At 40.5% G+C, this 14,874-nt stretch overlaps 1 protein-coding gene across 2 annotated transcripts in view; it reads left to right on the top strand.

Annotated features, from left to right (window-relative positions):
* The first annotated feature begins 8,389 nt into the window (after positions 1 to 8,389).
* The window catches only part of LOC118398724 (mitogen-activated protein kinase kinase kinase 5-like), a 55,245-nt gene continuing 48,760 nt past the window's right edge, over positions 8,390 to 14,874 (top strand). For both annotated transcript variants that reach the window (XR_004828677.2, XM_035794365.2), the window contains exon 1: positions 8,390 to 9,419. Coding sequence is in view for 1 of the 2 variants with exons in the window: in XM_035794365.2 (XP_035650258.1) it covers positions 9,005 to 9,419 (415 nt within the window). In the remaining variant the exon portion in view is untranslated. The remainder of the gene's footprint in view (positions 9,420 to 14,874) is intronic.

Genomic DNA, 14,874 nt, shown 5'->3' on the forward strand with positions numbered 1-14,874 from the left:
CATGATGCCTTCCTTCCTTTCTTTGCTCCACTCTTTCAGTGTGTTGTTCCAGCTGAGAATGAAAAGGTAGCCTACCCTACATAACTGCTCCCCTCATCATACCCCAATGTCGTCCCAAACTTTAACATATGACTTCAACCACTAGTATGTTTTTTACACAGCAATTACGTGTTAACACTTTCAGTTCAACAACAGCAGTCAGACCACTGACATTCCACTCATTGGATTGTGTGTGGTCCAGGTCCATGCTTTGCCAGACCACCCAGTCTCTAAGACTAAAGTGTAGTCTGTCTCACTTTTTAGCCACAACACCAGCAGACGTCCGACACGTTTTTCTAGAGTTCTCTATTCTCTGCACGGAGGGAGCGGCAGGCTGCCTGTCCTGCCCGTGTGTTTACACACTAACCAGACAGCAGACTGAGGAAACTGACTCTGGCAGTGTCTGAGGAAAGGAGCAGTCTCAAGCAGACCAATTCTGATCTTTTGCACACTTATTGGAAAAAGAGCTGTTCTGGTTGGTCATAATATTCATAATTTACATCTTCTTAAATTTGCAAAAATCTGATTTACTTTTCAAAAACATTTGGCAGAAAAGCTAATCCATGCTTTTGACACTTCTAGATTAGACTACCGCAATGCTCTACTCTCCTGCTACCCGGATGAAGCACTAAATAAACTTCAGTTAGTGCTAATACTGCTGCTAGAATCTTGACAAGAACCAAAATCATATTACTCCAGTGCTAGCCTCTCTACACTGGCTTCCTGTTAAGGCTAGGGCTGATGTTTTACAACCTACAAAGCATTACATGGACTTGCACCTACCTACAGTATCTCTCTAATTTGGTCCTGCCGTACATACACTTCACAGGAGGTTGGTGGCACCTTAATTGGGGAGGATGGGCTTGTGGTAATAGCTGAAGTGGACTGGTATCCATGTAATTGATGCCATTCACTCTGTTCTAACCATTATTATGAGCCGTCCTCCCCTCAGCAGCCTCCTGTACTACACGTACGCTATGGTGACAAGGCGCAAACCTCCTAATTGTCCCTAGAATTTCTAAGCAAACAGCTGGAGGCAGCGCTTTCTCCTATAGAGCTCCATTTTTACAGAATGGTCTGCCTATCCATGTAAGAGACGCAGACTCGTTCTCGACATTTAAGTCTTTATTGAAGACTTATCACTTTAGTAGGTCCTATGATTGAGTGTAGACTGGCCCATGGGTGCGAAGGTGAACGGCAAGGCACTGGAGTGACGAACTGCCCTTGCTGTCTCTGCTTGGTCGGCTCCCCTCTCCCCACTGGGATTCTTTGCCTTTGACCCTATTGCGGGGGCTGAGTCACTGGCTTGCGGGGGCTGAGTCACTGGCTTACTGGTGCTCTTCCATGCCGTCCCTAGGAGGGGTGCGTCACGTCACTGACATGATCTTATTGTCCAGTTTTGCGCCCCCTCGGGCTCGTGTGGTGGAGATCTTTTTGGGCTATACTAAACCTTGTCTCAGGGTAGTAAGTTGGTGGTCTGTTGATATCCCTCTCGTGGTGTCAGGCTGTGCTTTGGCAAAGTGGGTGGGGTTATATCCTGCCTGGTTGGCCCTATCCAGGGGTATTGTCAGACAGGGCCACGGTGTCCCCTGACCCCCCCTGTATTGGCCTCCAGTGTCTATGCTGCAATATTCTATGTGCCGAAACGCTAGGGTCAGTCTCTCCTATCTGGTGTACTGTGGGAACTTAAGTATGCTCCCTCTAATCTCTCTCTCTCTCTCAGGAGGGCCTGAACCCTAGGACCATGCCTCAGGACTGGACTACCTGGCCTGATGACTCCTGGCTGTCCCCAGTCCCCCAGTCCACCTGGCCATGCTACTGATACAGTTTCTGCTGTTTTGCATGTGGCTATGGCACCCTGACCTGTTCACCGGATGTGCTACCTTGTCCCAGACCTGCTGTTTTCGACCCCCGTCCCTCTCTCTCTATTGCACCTGCTGTCTCAACCTATGAAAAACCAACTGACATTTACTCCTGAGGTGCTGACCTGTTGCACCCTCTACAATCACTGTGATAATTATTTGACCCTGCTGGTCATCTACAGTGTGAACATTTGAAGATCTTGAAGAACGATCAGGTACTCTTATAATCTCCACCCAACACAGCCAGAAGAGGATTGGCCACCCCTCAGAGCCTGGTTCCTCTTTAGGTTTCTTCCTGCCTTTCTAGGGAGTTTTTCTTAGTCACCGTGCTTCTACATCTGCATTGCTTGCTGTTTGTGGTTTTTGGCTGGGTTTCTGTATAAGCACTTTGTGACATCTGCTGATGAAAAAAGGGCTTTATATATCAATTTGATTTGATTGGATTAATTTGTGGAAAAATATCAGAATTGGTCTGCCTGTGTAAACGCAGCCTTACTGGCATCCTTCCCACTGGGAACAAACTGGTTGAATCAATGCTGTTTCAACATAATTTGTCAACATATTGTGATGTGGAATCTATGAGGAAAATACATTGGATTTGCAAAAAGTTGTGAAATTTCAACCACAGAATGATGGTAACCAATTTTCAACACGGACAACCCTTGTATGAATTATGTTAAATTTGTACCTTTGAAACAATGTCAGATCTTCAACGTTATATCCACTATCAGAACAAAAACAATAGGTTGGGCAGCATCTCCTACTTGATTTCCTGATAACTACATAGATTCACTGTTGCTATCAAAAGTCTTTCCAAAGGGCAGGTTTAACAGAGTAGATGAAATGTTACCATACTCTATGTCCTATATGATCAATGGTGTGATGCTATTTCGGCCTATATAGCATTTGCGAAGTCAACTAAAAGTAGACAATACAAATAGGACTAGCTCTTCAAGCTTTGATTGATGTCAAATTTGATCATCTTAGTAATGAATATGTTGGATTCACGTCTCCATTTCAACTAACAATATAAGTTAAAGAATTGGGCTAAATTAAATCAAACTTTATTTAAAGTTTGATTTAGTCCTATTCTTTTACTATGATTTTTGGTTGAGATGGAGACGTGAATCAAACATATAATTTATGAATTTGTAGACAACCTGAAATTAAAGTAGAATTTAGCTCTCGAGTGGCGCAGCATCTCAGTGCTAGAGGCGTCACTACAGACCCTGGTTCAATCCCAGGCTGGATCACAACTGGCTGTGATCGGGAGTCTCATAGGAGTCCCATAGAGCAGCGCACAATTGGCCCAGCGGTGTCCGGGTTAGGCGAGGGTTTGGCCGGGGTAGGCCGTCATTGTAAAATAATTATTTATTCGTAACTGACTTTCCTAGTTAAATAAAAAAATATATATATTTTTAAGTCAGACTATGTCAGTGGCACAAAATATACATGTCCTTCAAATGTTGATATTTGGTTGCTTGTCAACCTAAAACAATTCGATATGACTTTTGGAATACAGTAAATAGCCTAAAGGTAAGGCTATCTTACAAACTAATGTCACTGTTTTTATTAAACCTTAAAATGATTAACTCATCCGTGGCCACATTTTGAGGTTACTGTAACTATAAAAGTCTTATTAAGTAATCCTAGAAAGTGTGCATGTTGAAAATTGCACGCAAAGGTCGCAGGTCTGTGGAGATCTTCAAAATATAAATATCTGTGCAGAATCTCGAACAGTACTGATCACTTGCACACTCTACAATAACTATAATCCAGGTTGCAGTATTTGATGAAGCACAGTGATAACATATTAAACTGTTTTATAAATACAAAATATCTGACCTTCGCTGTGCTTTTAAATGGTTGAAAATGCATTGAGATGACAACTAAAAGAAAAAATCTGACATTGTTTTTCCATTGGAATTTGATTGTGCTTTTAGATGGTTGAAACATAGTGATAAGACATTGGGAATTCAACAAACTTCTGGCTGTCTTTTTGAGTGGGTGAATAAAGGTTGAAAACTCCTTGATCAACCTCTCAAACAAAAATTACCCACATTTCCACGTTGAATTGACGTGGTATACCCAATAGGTTGTGCTTTAACACTCACTATCAGTGTCCCGTCACTGGGGAAACTCACATCACACGGAACTGGTCCTGGGTACACATCTAAGACAACACAGACACCTATGATGGTGATCAGGAAATGGGACTTACCTCATACCAAAAGATAAGCCACAAAAACATTTACAGTAATTGGCTGATTAACACAAATCCGTTTCCTGTCACTGATTAGCAGGGTCTTTGGTTGTTTTCCAGAAGAAATGAAAGAGCCATTGGGTCTAAAACGTGTAAATCCCCCTCAGACTTTCCACAAAGGGCTCTTTTCATCTACTTATTTACTTTTAAAAAAATCTTGACTGAATTTAGCCTTAGTCTGGCTCGTGTTGTTGTTGGGGGGTGACTAAAGTATGAGACATTTATATCAACAATATAGTGTGTTGTGTTTTATCAATGGTATTGAAAAGGCTTTAAATTTGATAACATAGGCCGTAGGCTAGTTAGATTATCAGATATCACACGTGGAAGATAAAAAAATGGATCAGGCCAGATATAATATTCATATCCCTTTAATAGTACCTCATGATTTGAACAAAGTGCTTCACCTGTAGTAAACGTTTTCCCTCCAGAATTCTCTCCCTTGTAGCTCTCTAAACGCTCATGCATTTTACACTTCCTTCATTGCCCCTGGATGCTGGGTTTAGAATGTGCCTGTACTACCCCCCAGTGTCTATTCAAAGACCTAGGATATTCACCTAGACATGCTAAGTTCTTGAGTTTTTGTATCTCAGTTGTGATGATGTCAGAGTAAACAAATCAAATCATATCAAATTGTATTGGTCACATACACATATTTAGCAGATGTTATTGTGGGTGAAGTGAAATGCTTGTGTTCCTAGATCCAACAGTTGTAACAGTTGTAACAGAACATCTCAGGGATCTCTTTGAAGCTAAATGTAAATAAGGTATCAACATTTCACAAGGGAGCTATTTTAAAATCCCATATAGACCCCCTATGAATTATATTTTGCTTGAAGGTAGGCAAATAATGTGGAACCACAGGCTACACTGACCACAAGGGGTCCCCCTCTGCCCAAATGAGGGTCTAGTATTATGAGGAGGAAGGAACTAGTCTAGGGGAATTTTGAGGTGCAGGGAAATAAAGTAATTAATGGAATGTGATACAAAACCTATTTATTTGTTGCTCTCAATATGTATATTTTGCAGGAATTATAGGTTGAAATAAAGCACCGTACATTACCAGTTGTTGTGGTGTTTTACTGAGTGAGCCTACTTATCAGTTATTGTAGTGTTTTACTCAGTAATTCTGCTTACCAGTTGTTGTGATGTTTTACATAGTGAGTCTACTTACCAGTTGTTGTGGTGTTTTACTTAGTAAGTCTACTTACCAGTTGTTGTGATGTTTTACATAGTGAGTCTACTTAGCAGTTGTTGTGATGTTTTACAAAGTGAGTCTACTTACCAGTTGTTGTGGTGTTTTACTTAGTAAGTCTACTTACTAAGGGGAGGCAGGGTAGCCTAGTGGTTAGAGCATTGGACTAGTAACCGAAAGGTTGCAAGTTCAAATCCCTGAGCTGACAAGGTACAAAACTGTCGTTCTCCCCCTGAACAGGCAGCTAACCCACTGTTTCTAGGCCGTCATTGAAAATAAGAATTTGTTCTTAACTGACTTGCCTAGTTAATTAAATTTAAAAAACAGTTGTTATAGTGTTTTACTTACCAGTTGTTGTGGTGTTTTACTTAGTAAGCCTACTTAGATTTGATAGAAATGACATTAGTTCATGCAATAACAAATCAAAAATGTATGGGCCTACACATATAGACATCTGAAATCTGTAGTGCAATACCGGCTATTACCTAGTCTCATTTTACAGCCACTTGTGCCTACATACAGCTATATCCAAACCTAACCTTCTTAGTCCCAAATGAACCACTATATGGCAGTAGCATTTAGGAACCCAAAACATTGGATGGCCTTATTGAATGATTAAATTACATTAGGTTACCAACAGAAGCATAGGGCAGCAGGGGAGCAGGTATCTTAGTGGTTGGAGCATTGGACTGGTAACTCAAAGGTTGCAAGATCAAATCCCCAAGCTGACAAGGTAAAGATTTGTCATTCTACCCCTGAACAAGGCAGTTAGCTCACGGTTCCTAGACTGTCATTGAAAATAAGAATGTGTTTTTAGCTGACTTTCCTACTTAAATAAAAGAAAGAAAAAAGCAGGACAACCTATGGAAAACGCACAAATACAGAAGGTATTTATATTATTGAATAGGTGCATATTTATGCATTTTTCATTAGTTGGCCTGATTCTGTGGGTAACCTGTAATTTAATTAGAGCTGTGCTCTCAAGAGTGACATGCTTTGCATGTAGGCCTTAGAAACGGCAGAAGTTAGAAAGTAAAAAACAACAACATTATTTTAAACACCATCCCACCCATTGCAAGTAAAAAATGTGGTTGATTGATTTCACAATCACTCCACAACTATGCCCTAATGCAGTTGAATGGGAGATGTTTTCGGTTTAGCTTCTGAGGGCCTAGCCAATGGCCGATTTAGCTAGCTAGATTCTTCTCCCCAGACACAACCAAAGAAAAATATTGATTGGATATTTTTTTTTCACTTCAGTGTTAACCCTTCCCTTTCCAACACAAACTGAAGAGATGAAATCAGAATATCATTTTAATTATAGAAAATACTACATTTCTATTTAAAGAAAAAACAATAAATCCTTAGGCCTGATCTGAAGGTGTAGAAGGCTGTTACGGTTCCCCACTGCTACTATTCTAACTCTCAACAATAAATTGAGAGCCCAACTCAGTTGGAAATGGATCCACATGCCTACAAAAGGGACCCATCACTGAATTGTAAACTAAGAAGCTTTAGACCAATTTCATGGGACCAAATAAGATTCTCATCAACGGGGCTGTAGTGGAGCAGGTTGAGAACTTCAAGTTCCTTGGTGTCCACATCACCAACATACGGTCATGGTCAAAACACACCAAGACAGTCATGAAGAGGACACGAAAACGCTTATTCCCCCTCAGGAGACTAAAAAGATTTGGCATGGGTCCTTAGATCCCATGCTTCTTCTATGCTGTTCTGATATCCAGAAGCTATTTTTGGTCATAAGAGACGGTAGCAGCAACATTATGTACAAAATAAGTTTACAAACAATGCAAAAAAGTAAACAAAATAGCACAGTTGGTTAGGAGCCCATAAATTGGCAGCCATCCCCTCCGGTGCCATTATATCAAAATCACTATGCTTCATTTGCTCCCACTGTAAACAACACAGATAAACTATCTTGGGTTAGTTATAAATATCTTTGAAAGTAATCAACTGTGTGGGGATTCCTATGCGTTGTAGCCTCAATGGCGCTGTCCATGCTGTCACAGACACTATAATGGCACAAACATAAAGATGAGTCCTCTATCTATCTCTATGGATCATCTTTGCTCAAGGCTCGAACTGAGTGCGTGTGTGAATGACGTCATGGGTCTTAAAGACACAGCGCACTCTTTTATAAACTACGAGATTGCTTCCTATGCAAATGTTGTTGATCAGTACATTAAAATATGTCCCAAATGTAAGGAAAACATATTGTTTTTCATCTGTAGCCCCATGAAATCAGTCCAAACAAACTCAATAAATATTGAATATGCATTCACCTGTATTGTAAATAGGCCAGACTAAATCTTGATTTAACCAATGTATCAATAGACTACAGATTATCATTCAAATAAATTATTAACATTATGGTATGTAGTAAAAAAAACAGTCAAATTGTTTGTGTGATTGTATAATTGATTAATTTAATGCATTCATTCACCAATTGTTTTAATGTAATGATATTGAGCTCAAAAGATGTCTGGATCAAGTACCATTCCGAGACTTTGGCTAACACACCTTATTTATTGTTTTTTATCTTGATATTATTTTGGTATTGTTTTGGTATCACTTTGGTATTGAGAATCATAATGGTATCGAGTATCGTGATAGTAAAACCTGGTATCGGTATCGAAGTAAAAATTCTGGTGTAGTGATAACACTAGGACCAATTGTAATGTTCACGTGCAACTCAAATACTGTAGCCAGCGATTACTGTGATGTATATGAATGACATTCCATGAGAGCAGCAGTATTATTTTTTAGATGATTTGAATTTATAATGTGTTTACAAGAACATTGATGGATGATAAGATAATATACTTGTAGTATTCTAATCAGGGTAGGCCTGTTGTTAAGTCATATACCTCAAAATCAAGGAGAGTGTTCATTAGTTAAAATTACTGTAAATCTTATTCTTACTGGAAAAATTGCAGACTGTGGCTTTAACGGGGAATACGCGCCAACTGTTCCAAATTTGGTCATGTCACCGCCCGTAAACAACGCTCAACCTCCACCCAGTGTGCGTGAGCTTTTGCAGGGAAGATAATAGTGGAAATAGGGCAGGTTCGGGGACTGGATATAATTGTCTTGTTGGCATGAATTATTCTATGTGCATGATTTCTAAATTATTGCGGTGCTCCACACAACCCTGATCTGCTTCCTAGAACGGTGGATCTACCAACAAGCTCACCGTCGGTTTGTAACCATTGCAACCTGCGCTCGTGCTTAACTTCGGAAACTATGAAGAGTCGATTTCGAGATGCACAAGAATGTTACAATTCAGTGGTAACTGTTCCTTGCCATAGGATCATTAGCTGTATATGAGTAGCATATGTGTCGTGACTTAACAGTAACACTGATTTTCAATGGTTGTATTGCCCACTATCTTGGTTTATTACTACATATTGCACAATTTCATGCGAAACCAGACATGAATATACAGGAGGTGGATCCATATCACCAGACTGTTTACCTGTGTTGAAATATCTTGCATGCCTTGTGCATAGAATGTATGTGAGGAAACGTGCGTAATGTTAACTTTGGATGTATGGAGATGTCGAGAAACTGAGGATCCATAAGAACACATAAGAGTGATTGTCAACCACAACAGACATTGAAAAAATGAGTCAAGATGAAGGGATATCATTGTCGGTTCCCTCCTTTGGTCCTGGCTCGGGCCCTGGGGGTGCCTGCGGGGACTCTGCTGGCCCCCGGGAAGACAGCGTGAGCGGTGCCCCCATTCCCGACCCTGGGACATTCTGGCACAACTCGGTGGTCAGCGGAAGCATCATTCCTAATATTCTGAGCTGCCCGAAGGACAGTGGCGGCTTGTTGTCTACGGTGAAATGTAAAAGCAGGGCTGTCACGGTGGCATATGTCGTCAACAGCGAGCTCACTCAGCCGCACACCGCAGAGAACATGGCCCTGCATTGCCTGAAAGACGCATGCGACTCAGTGGGAAGTAAACTGGAAATCATACACTTTGGAAAGATCGACTTTGGAGAGACGTGTGTGCTTGACCAGTTCTATAATGCAGGTACGAAGTGGTGGTGACATGCAGCATGTATGTGAATGTGTTGCCCTCAAACTATCACAATCAAAACAAATATACCTTTGTCATTGTCTATTCTTCTGAATCAAACTCCAACCATCAAACCCCAGCCTACAACACATACTATATATCACCAAAGTAGTACAGGTTCACTACTGTTCTATACCCATTGCAGTGAGTGGGAATGGGCCCATGCATATTAATCCACATGCCACACCAGTTGTCTAATGGGGCTTCTATTGTGGTTGCCATGAGCACACAGAAAACTGCACATAAGATTGTGTGACTGGTTTTACAAGTCAATGTTTAGAAGTATTAAATTAACTACTTTCTCCAGCCTACTTCTTTTCAGAATGCCTATAGCCTAGCCATTTTGTCAACCTGGAATCCATTGAGCACTAGAGAGTCTCAATGGGGGAATGTCTCATTTGCTCCACAAAGTGGGGAAGGGGGATAATTTTCCCACACACATTTTCCTTTACCATTATGTGCCGCTAGAAGTGAGGCTCCCTCGCATCATGGATCGTTTTGCTTAGTTTGGGTGGAGGTTAAAATTTCCATTACACTCCAGAAGTGAACTGAACCTTTATGACTCAAACTAAAGTACATTTCCCCCTTGCCCATTAGTGGGGGGATTGATAATTACATGTTGCAATATTATTTTTGGATGATATTACATTTATGTTTGACTTCAAGTATTGATTTGTAAAATATATATATATATATACAGTGAGGAGAACAAGTATTTGATACACTGCCGATTTTGCAGAAATCAGAAAATCACATTGTATGATTTTTAAGTAATTAATTAGCATTTTATTGCATGCCATAAGTATTTGATACATCAGAAAAGCAGAACTTAATATTTGGTACAGAAACCTTTGTTTGCAATTACAGAGATCATATGTTTCCTGTAGTTCTTGACCAGGTTTACACACACTGCAGCAGGGATTTTGGCCCACTCCTCCATACAGATCCTTCAGGTTTTGGGGCTGTTGCTGGGCAATACGGACTTTCAGCTCCCTCCAAAGATTTTCTATTGGGTTCAGGTCTGGAGACTGGCTAGGCCACTCCAGGACCTTGAGATGCTTCTTACGGAGCCACTCCTTAGTTGCCCTGGCTGTGTGTTTCGGGTCGTTGTCATGCTGGAAGACCCAGCCACGACCTTCTACTCCTGCTAGAAGACACCTGCATTGCTTGCTGTTTGGGGTTTTAGGCTGGGTTTCTGTACAGCACTTGAGATATCAGCTGATGTACGAAGGGCTATATAAATACATTTGATTTGACCCACCTTCAATGCTCTTACTGAGGGAAGGAGGTTGTTGGCCAAGATCTCGCGATACATGGCCCCATCCATCCTCCCCTCAATACGGTGCAGTCGTCATGTCCCCTTTGCAGAAAAGCATCCCCAAAGAATGATGTTTCCACCTCCATGCTTCATGGTTGGGATGGTGTTCTTGGGGTTGTACTCATCCTTCTTCTTCCTCCAAGCACGGTGAGTGGAGTTTAGACCAAAAAGCTCTATTTTTGTCTCATCAGACCACATGACCTTCTCCCATTCCTCCTCTGGATCATCCAGAAGGTCATTGACAAACTTCTGACGGGCCTGGACATGCGCTGGCTTGAGCAGAGGGAACCTTGCGTGCGCTGCAGTATTTTAATCCATGAAGGCGTAGTGTGTTACTAATGGTTTTCTTTGAGACTGTGGTCCCAGCACTCTTCAGGTCATTGACCAGGTCCTGCCGTGTAGTTCTGGGCTGAGCCCTCACCTTCCTCATGATCATTGATGCCCCACGAGGTGAGATCTTGCATGGAGCCCCAGACCGAGGGTGGTTGACCGTCATCTTGAACTTCTTCCATTTTCTAATAATTGCGCCAACAGTTGTTGCCTTCTCACCAAGCTGCTTGCCTATTGTCCTGTAGCCCATCCCAGCCTTGTGCAGGTCTACCATTTTATCCCTGATGTCCTTACACAGCTCTCTAGTCTTGGCCATTGTGGAGAGGTTGGAGTCTGTTTGATTGAGTGTGTGGACAGGTGTATTTTATACAGGTAACGAGTTCAAACAGGTGCAGTTAATACAGGTAATGAGTGGAGAACAGGAGGGCTTCTTAAAGAAAAACTAACAGGTCTGTGAGAGCCGGGCATTCTTACTGGTTGGTAGGTGATCAAATACTTATGTCAGGCAATAAAATGCAAATGAATTACTTAAAAATCATACAATGGGATTTTCTGGATTTTTGTTTTAGATTCTGTCTCTCACAGTTGAAGTGTACCTATGATAAAATTTACAGACCTCTACATGCTTTGTAAGTAGGAAAACCTGCATATATATATATATATATATATATATGTATGTATGTATGTATGTATGTATGTATGTATGTATATGTATCTATATATGTATATATGTGTATATATGTATATGTGTGTGTATTATATACAGTACCAGTCAAAAGTTTAGACATTCAAGGGTGTTTCTTTATTTTATTATTTTCTACATTGTAGAATAATAGTGAAGACATCAAAACTATAAAATAACACAAATGGAATCACGTAGTAACTAAAAAAAAGTGTTCTACAAATCGAAATATATTTCATATTTGAGATTCTTCAAAGTAGCCACCCTTTGCCTTGATGACAGCTTTACACACTTTTGGAGTGACCAAACTTTTGATTGGTACTGTATATTTTTTGCAGCCGTAGGTAGCGTTCGCTTGCGCTAGTTGTCTATGCCTGCGTCAAAACTCTGGTATTTTTCATCCTATCATTTATTTTCCATCTTTTTAAATAGTGAGCCAACATGTTTTCATCACTTTTATTAACCTGACTGATCAAACAAGCTCTCTTTTGTCTCTCTGCAGCAGACAGCCTAATGAGAAATATGTTTGGAACATCAAATCGTAAATAAAATTGCAGTATTGAATCGCAATGCATATAGAATCGTAATACATATCGTATCGACACCTAAGTATTGTGAGGTCCCTGGCAATTCCCAGCCATATTGCCCATGTCTCTCATTAGTCGGAAAATTAGTGGGAAAACACCATTCTCAAAATTGACCGCAAATGCGATTATGCATGTCATGCTATTATAAAAGGTGCATTTTTATGGTGAAAATTATCTTCCCCAAACTTGAAACTCATGTGTTGTGAATGTATGCCAGTTAGGCTCTACAGCCATTGTAAAGTGGATTAATGGGCTTAATTTCAATACTTTTTTTGGCCATTTAGATACAAACCTTATGAAAACAAATAAGCCTATGGGCTAGGTTACATGAGGTGTGCGACTATGATTTGTAAAAGTTTTTTTTTAAAGTCGACATTAGCTGTTTCTTGCCTTACTGCACGCAAGCTGGGCATCATTCACAAGTAATAATATATAATTCACAAGTGATAGGCTAATATTGCCACTCATCAGACTGTTTTTGATTTAATATTGTCATTACATATACTAAATAATATGTGTGAAATTTGTTTTGATTTAGAAAGGACCAATATCGTGCACCAGCTCGAAACAGGGGCAGGGGGAAAAAAGACATCTATGCAATAGCATCATCAATAGCAAATGGAAGATGCTTTTCCAGTTGTTAATTTTCATGCCAGCCAGGTAGGCTATACTCCTGTTGTAAAGAGAAGCAATGTGCTTAATATTAGGAAAGTTGAGAAATACACTGAACAAAAATATAAACGCAACATGAAGTTTTGGTCCCATGTTTTATGAGCTGAAAAAAAAAATCCCAGACATTTTCCATACTCACAAAAAAGCTTATTTCTCTCAAATGTTGTGCACAAATTTGTTTACATCGGTGTTAGTGAGTATTTCTCCTTTGCCAAAATAATCTATACACCTAACAGGTGTGGCATATCAAGAAGCTGATTAAACAGAATGATCATTCTGATTGGCTGGGCCTGGCTCCCCAGTGGGTGGGCATGGCTGCCAAGTGGGTGGGCCTATGCCCTCCAATGCTCACCCATTGCTGCACCCCTGCCCAGTCATGTGAAATCCATAAATTAGGGCCTATTACATTTATTTCAATTGACCAATTTCCTTATATGAACTGTAACTCAGTAAAATATTTGAAATTGATATAGTAGGCTTAGCCTATAGAAAGCTGATGGGATCCTCCTCTTTTTAATAGAGGCCATCACTCTGTTTTCTCACGCGATTGCATAGCCTATAAAAATGTTGCGCAACATGCGCTCTTGGGCTCTCATGAAGTGTTTGATTAGATTTATGACCACTTTCGCATTGATGTCAGAGTGATTAGTGAGACTATAGAGTGCTGAGTACCAGGCAGTTAGCAAGTTTGGTAGGCTACTTATGACCATCAGCAGTATCAGAGCTTGGACAAACCTAATTACTGTGACTAAACAGTCACGTGGAATTTGACTGCTGTCATGACTTGTGACCCCCGGTGAAGTGGTAATACGGTCGCCGTAACAGCCCTAGTGATGGACCATTCTTGATACACACAGGAAACTGTTGAGTGTGAAAAACCTAGCCGCGTTGCAGTTCTTGACACAAAACAGTGTGCTTGGCACCTACTACCATACCCCTTCAAAGGCACTTAAATATTTTGTCTTACCCATTCACCCTCTGAATGGCACACATACACAATCCATGTCTCAAGGCTTAGAAATCATTTTTTAACCTGTGTCCTCCCCTTCAGCTACACTGATTGAAGTGGATTTAACAAGGGAAATCAATAAGGGATCATAACTTTCACAGTCTGTCATGGAAAGATCAGGTGTTTTGTATACTCCATAATACAATAGGACATTTTCTAGGTGAATAAATTATAAAACACCTGTGTTGTATATACTTAGCTGTCATCACAGCTTACCCGTTGTTGGTTGTCATAACATAACATTATTGGTTGTGTAAACAGAACTCAATATGTTCCCTTTTTTTGGTTTGGCTATTTTCCACAGGGCCTCTGTGGAATTTTCTGTATACTTCTCACGGGAGCTGGGAAGTGGTTCCCAGAAACCCTTTTTGTATCTGTTCAAAATGTCCACAAGCTTTGTTGAAATGACAGAAGCTCCCTAAAGATTGCCAACGTCTTTATCATGTTCCTACAACAGGACATTTTAGGAGTGGAATCACAAAGAAAGAGAGAGAAAAAAAATATTTTGTATACAATGAACTAGATGCCTGACCACTTCACTCCTTTTTTGGAAACGCTGAACTGCCATGAATTCCCACATTTTGAATGACATAAGAAAGGAGCATTCACAGAACATGTAAATAAGTGCATCAGGAATGTGCAAGTGGAAACACATGTTCACAGTATTTCAAATAGCTGTTCTGATCCATGTTTGATATTCACATGTTGTGACCTCGCTGAGTAAACGCAGCAGTGGCTATTGACATAACCCAGACATGAGATGTTCTGGTCGCCCTGGGTCAGTTCAGTCTAATGATCGGAGACCTCTATGT

This window comes from Oncorhynchus keta, chromosome 19 (genome assembly GCF_023373465.1).
Source record: "Oncorhynchus keta strain PuntledgeMale-10-30-2019 chromosome 19, Oket_V2, whole genome shotgun sequence".
NCBI classification, from domain to species: Eukaryota; Metazoa; Chordata; class Actinopteri; order Salmoniformes; family Salmonidae; genus Oncorhynchus; species Oncorhynchus keta.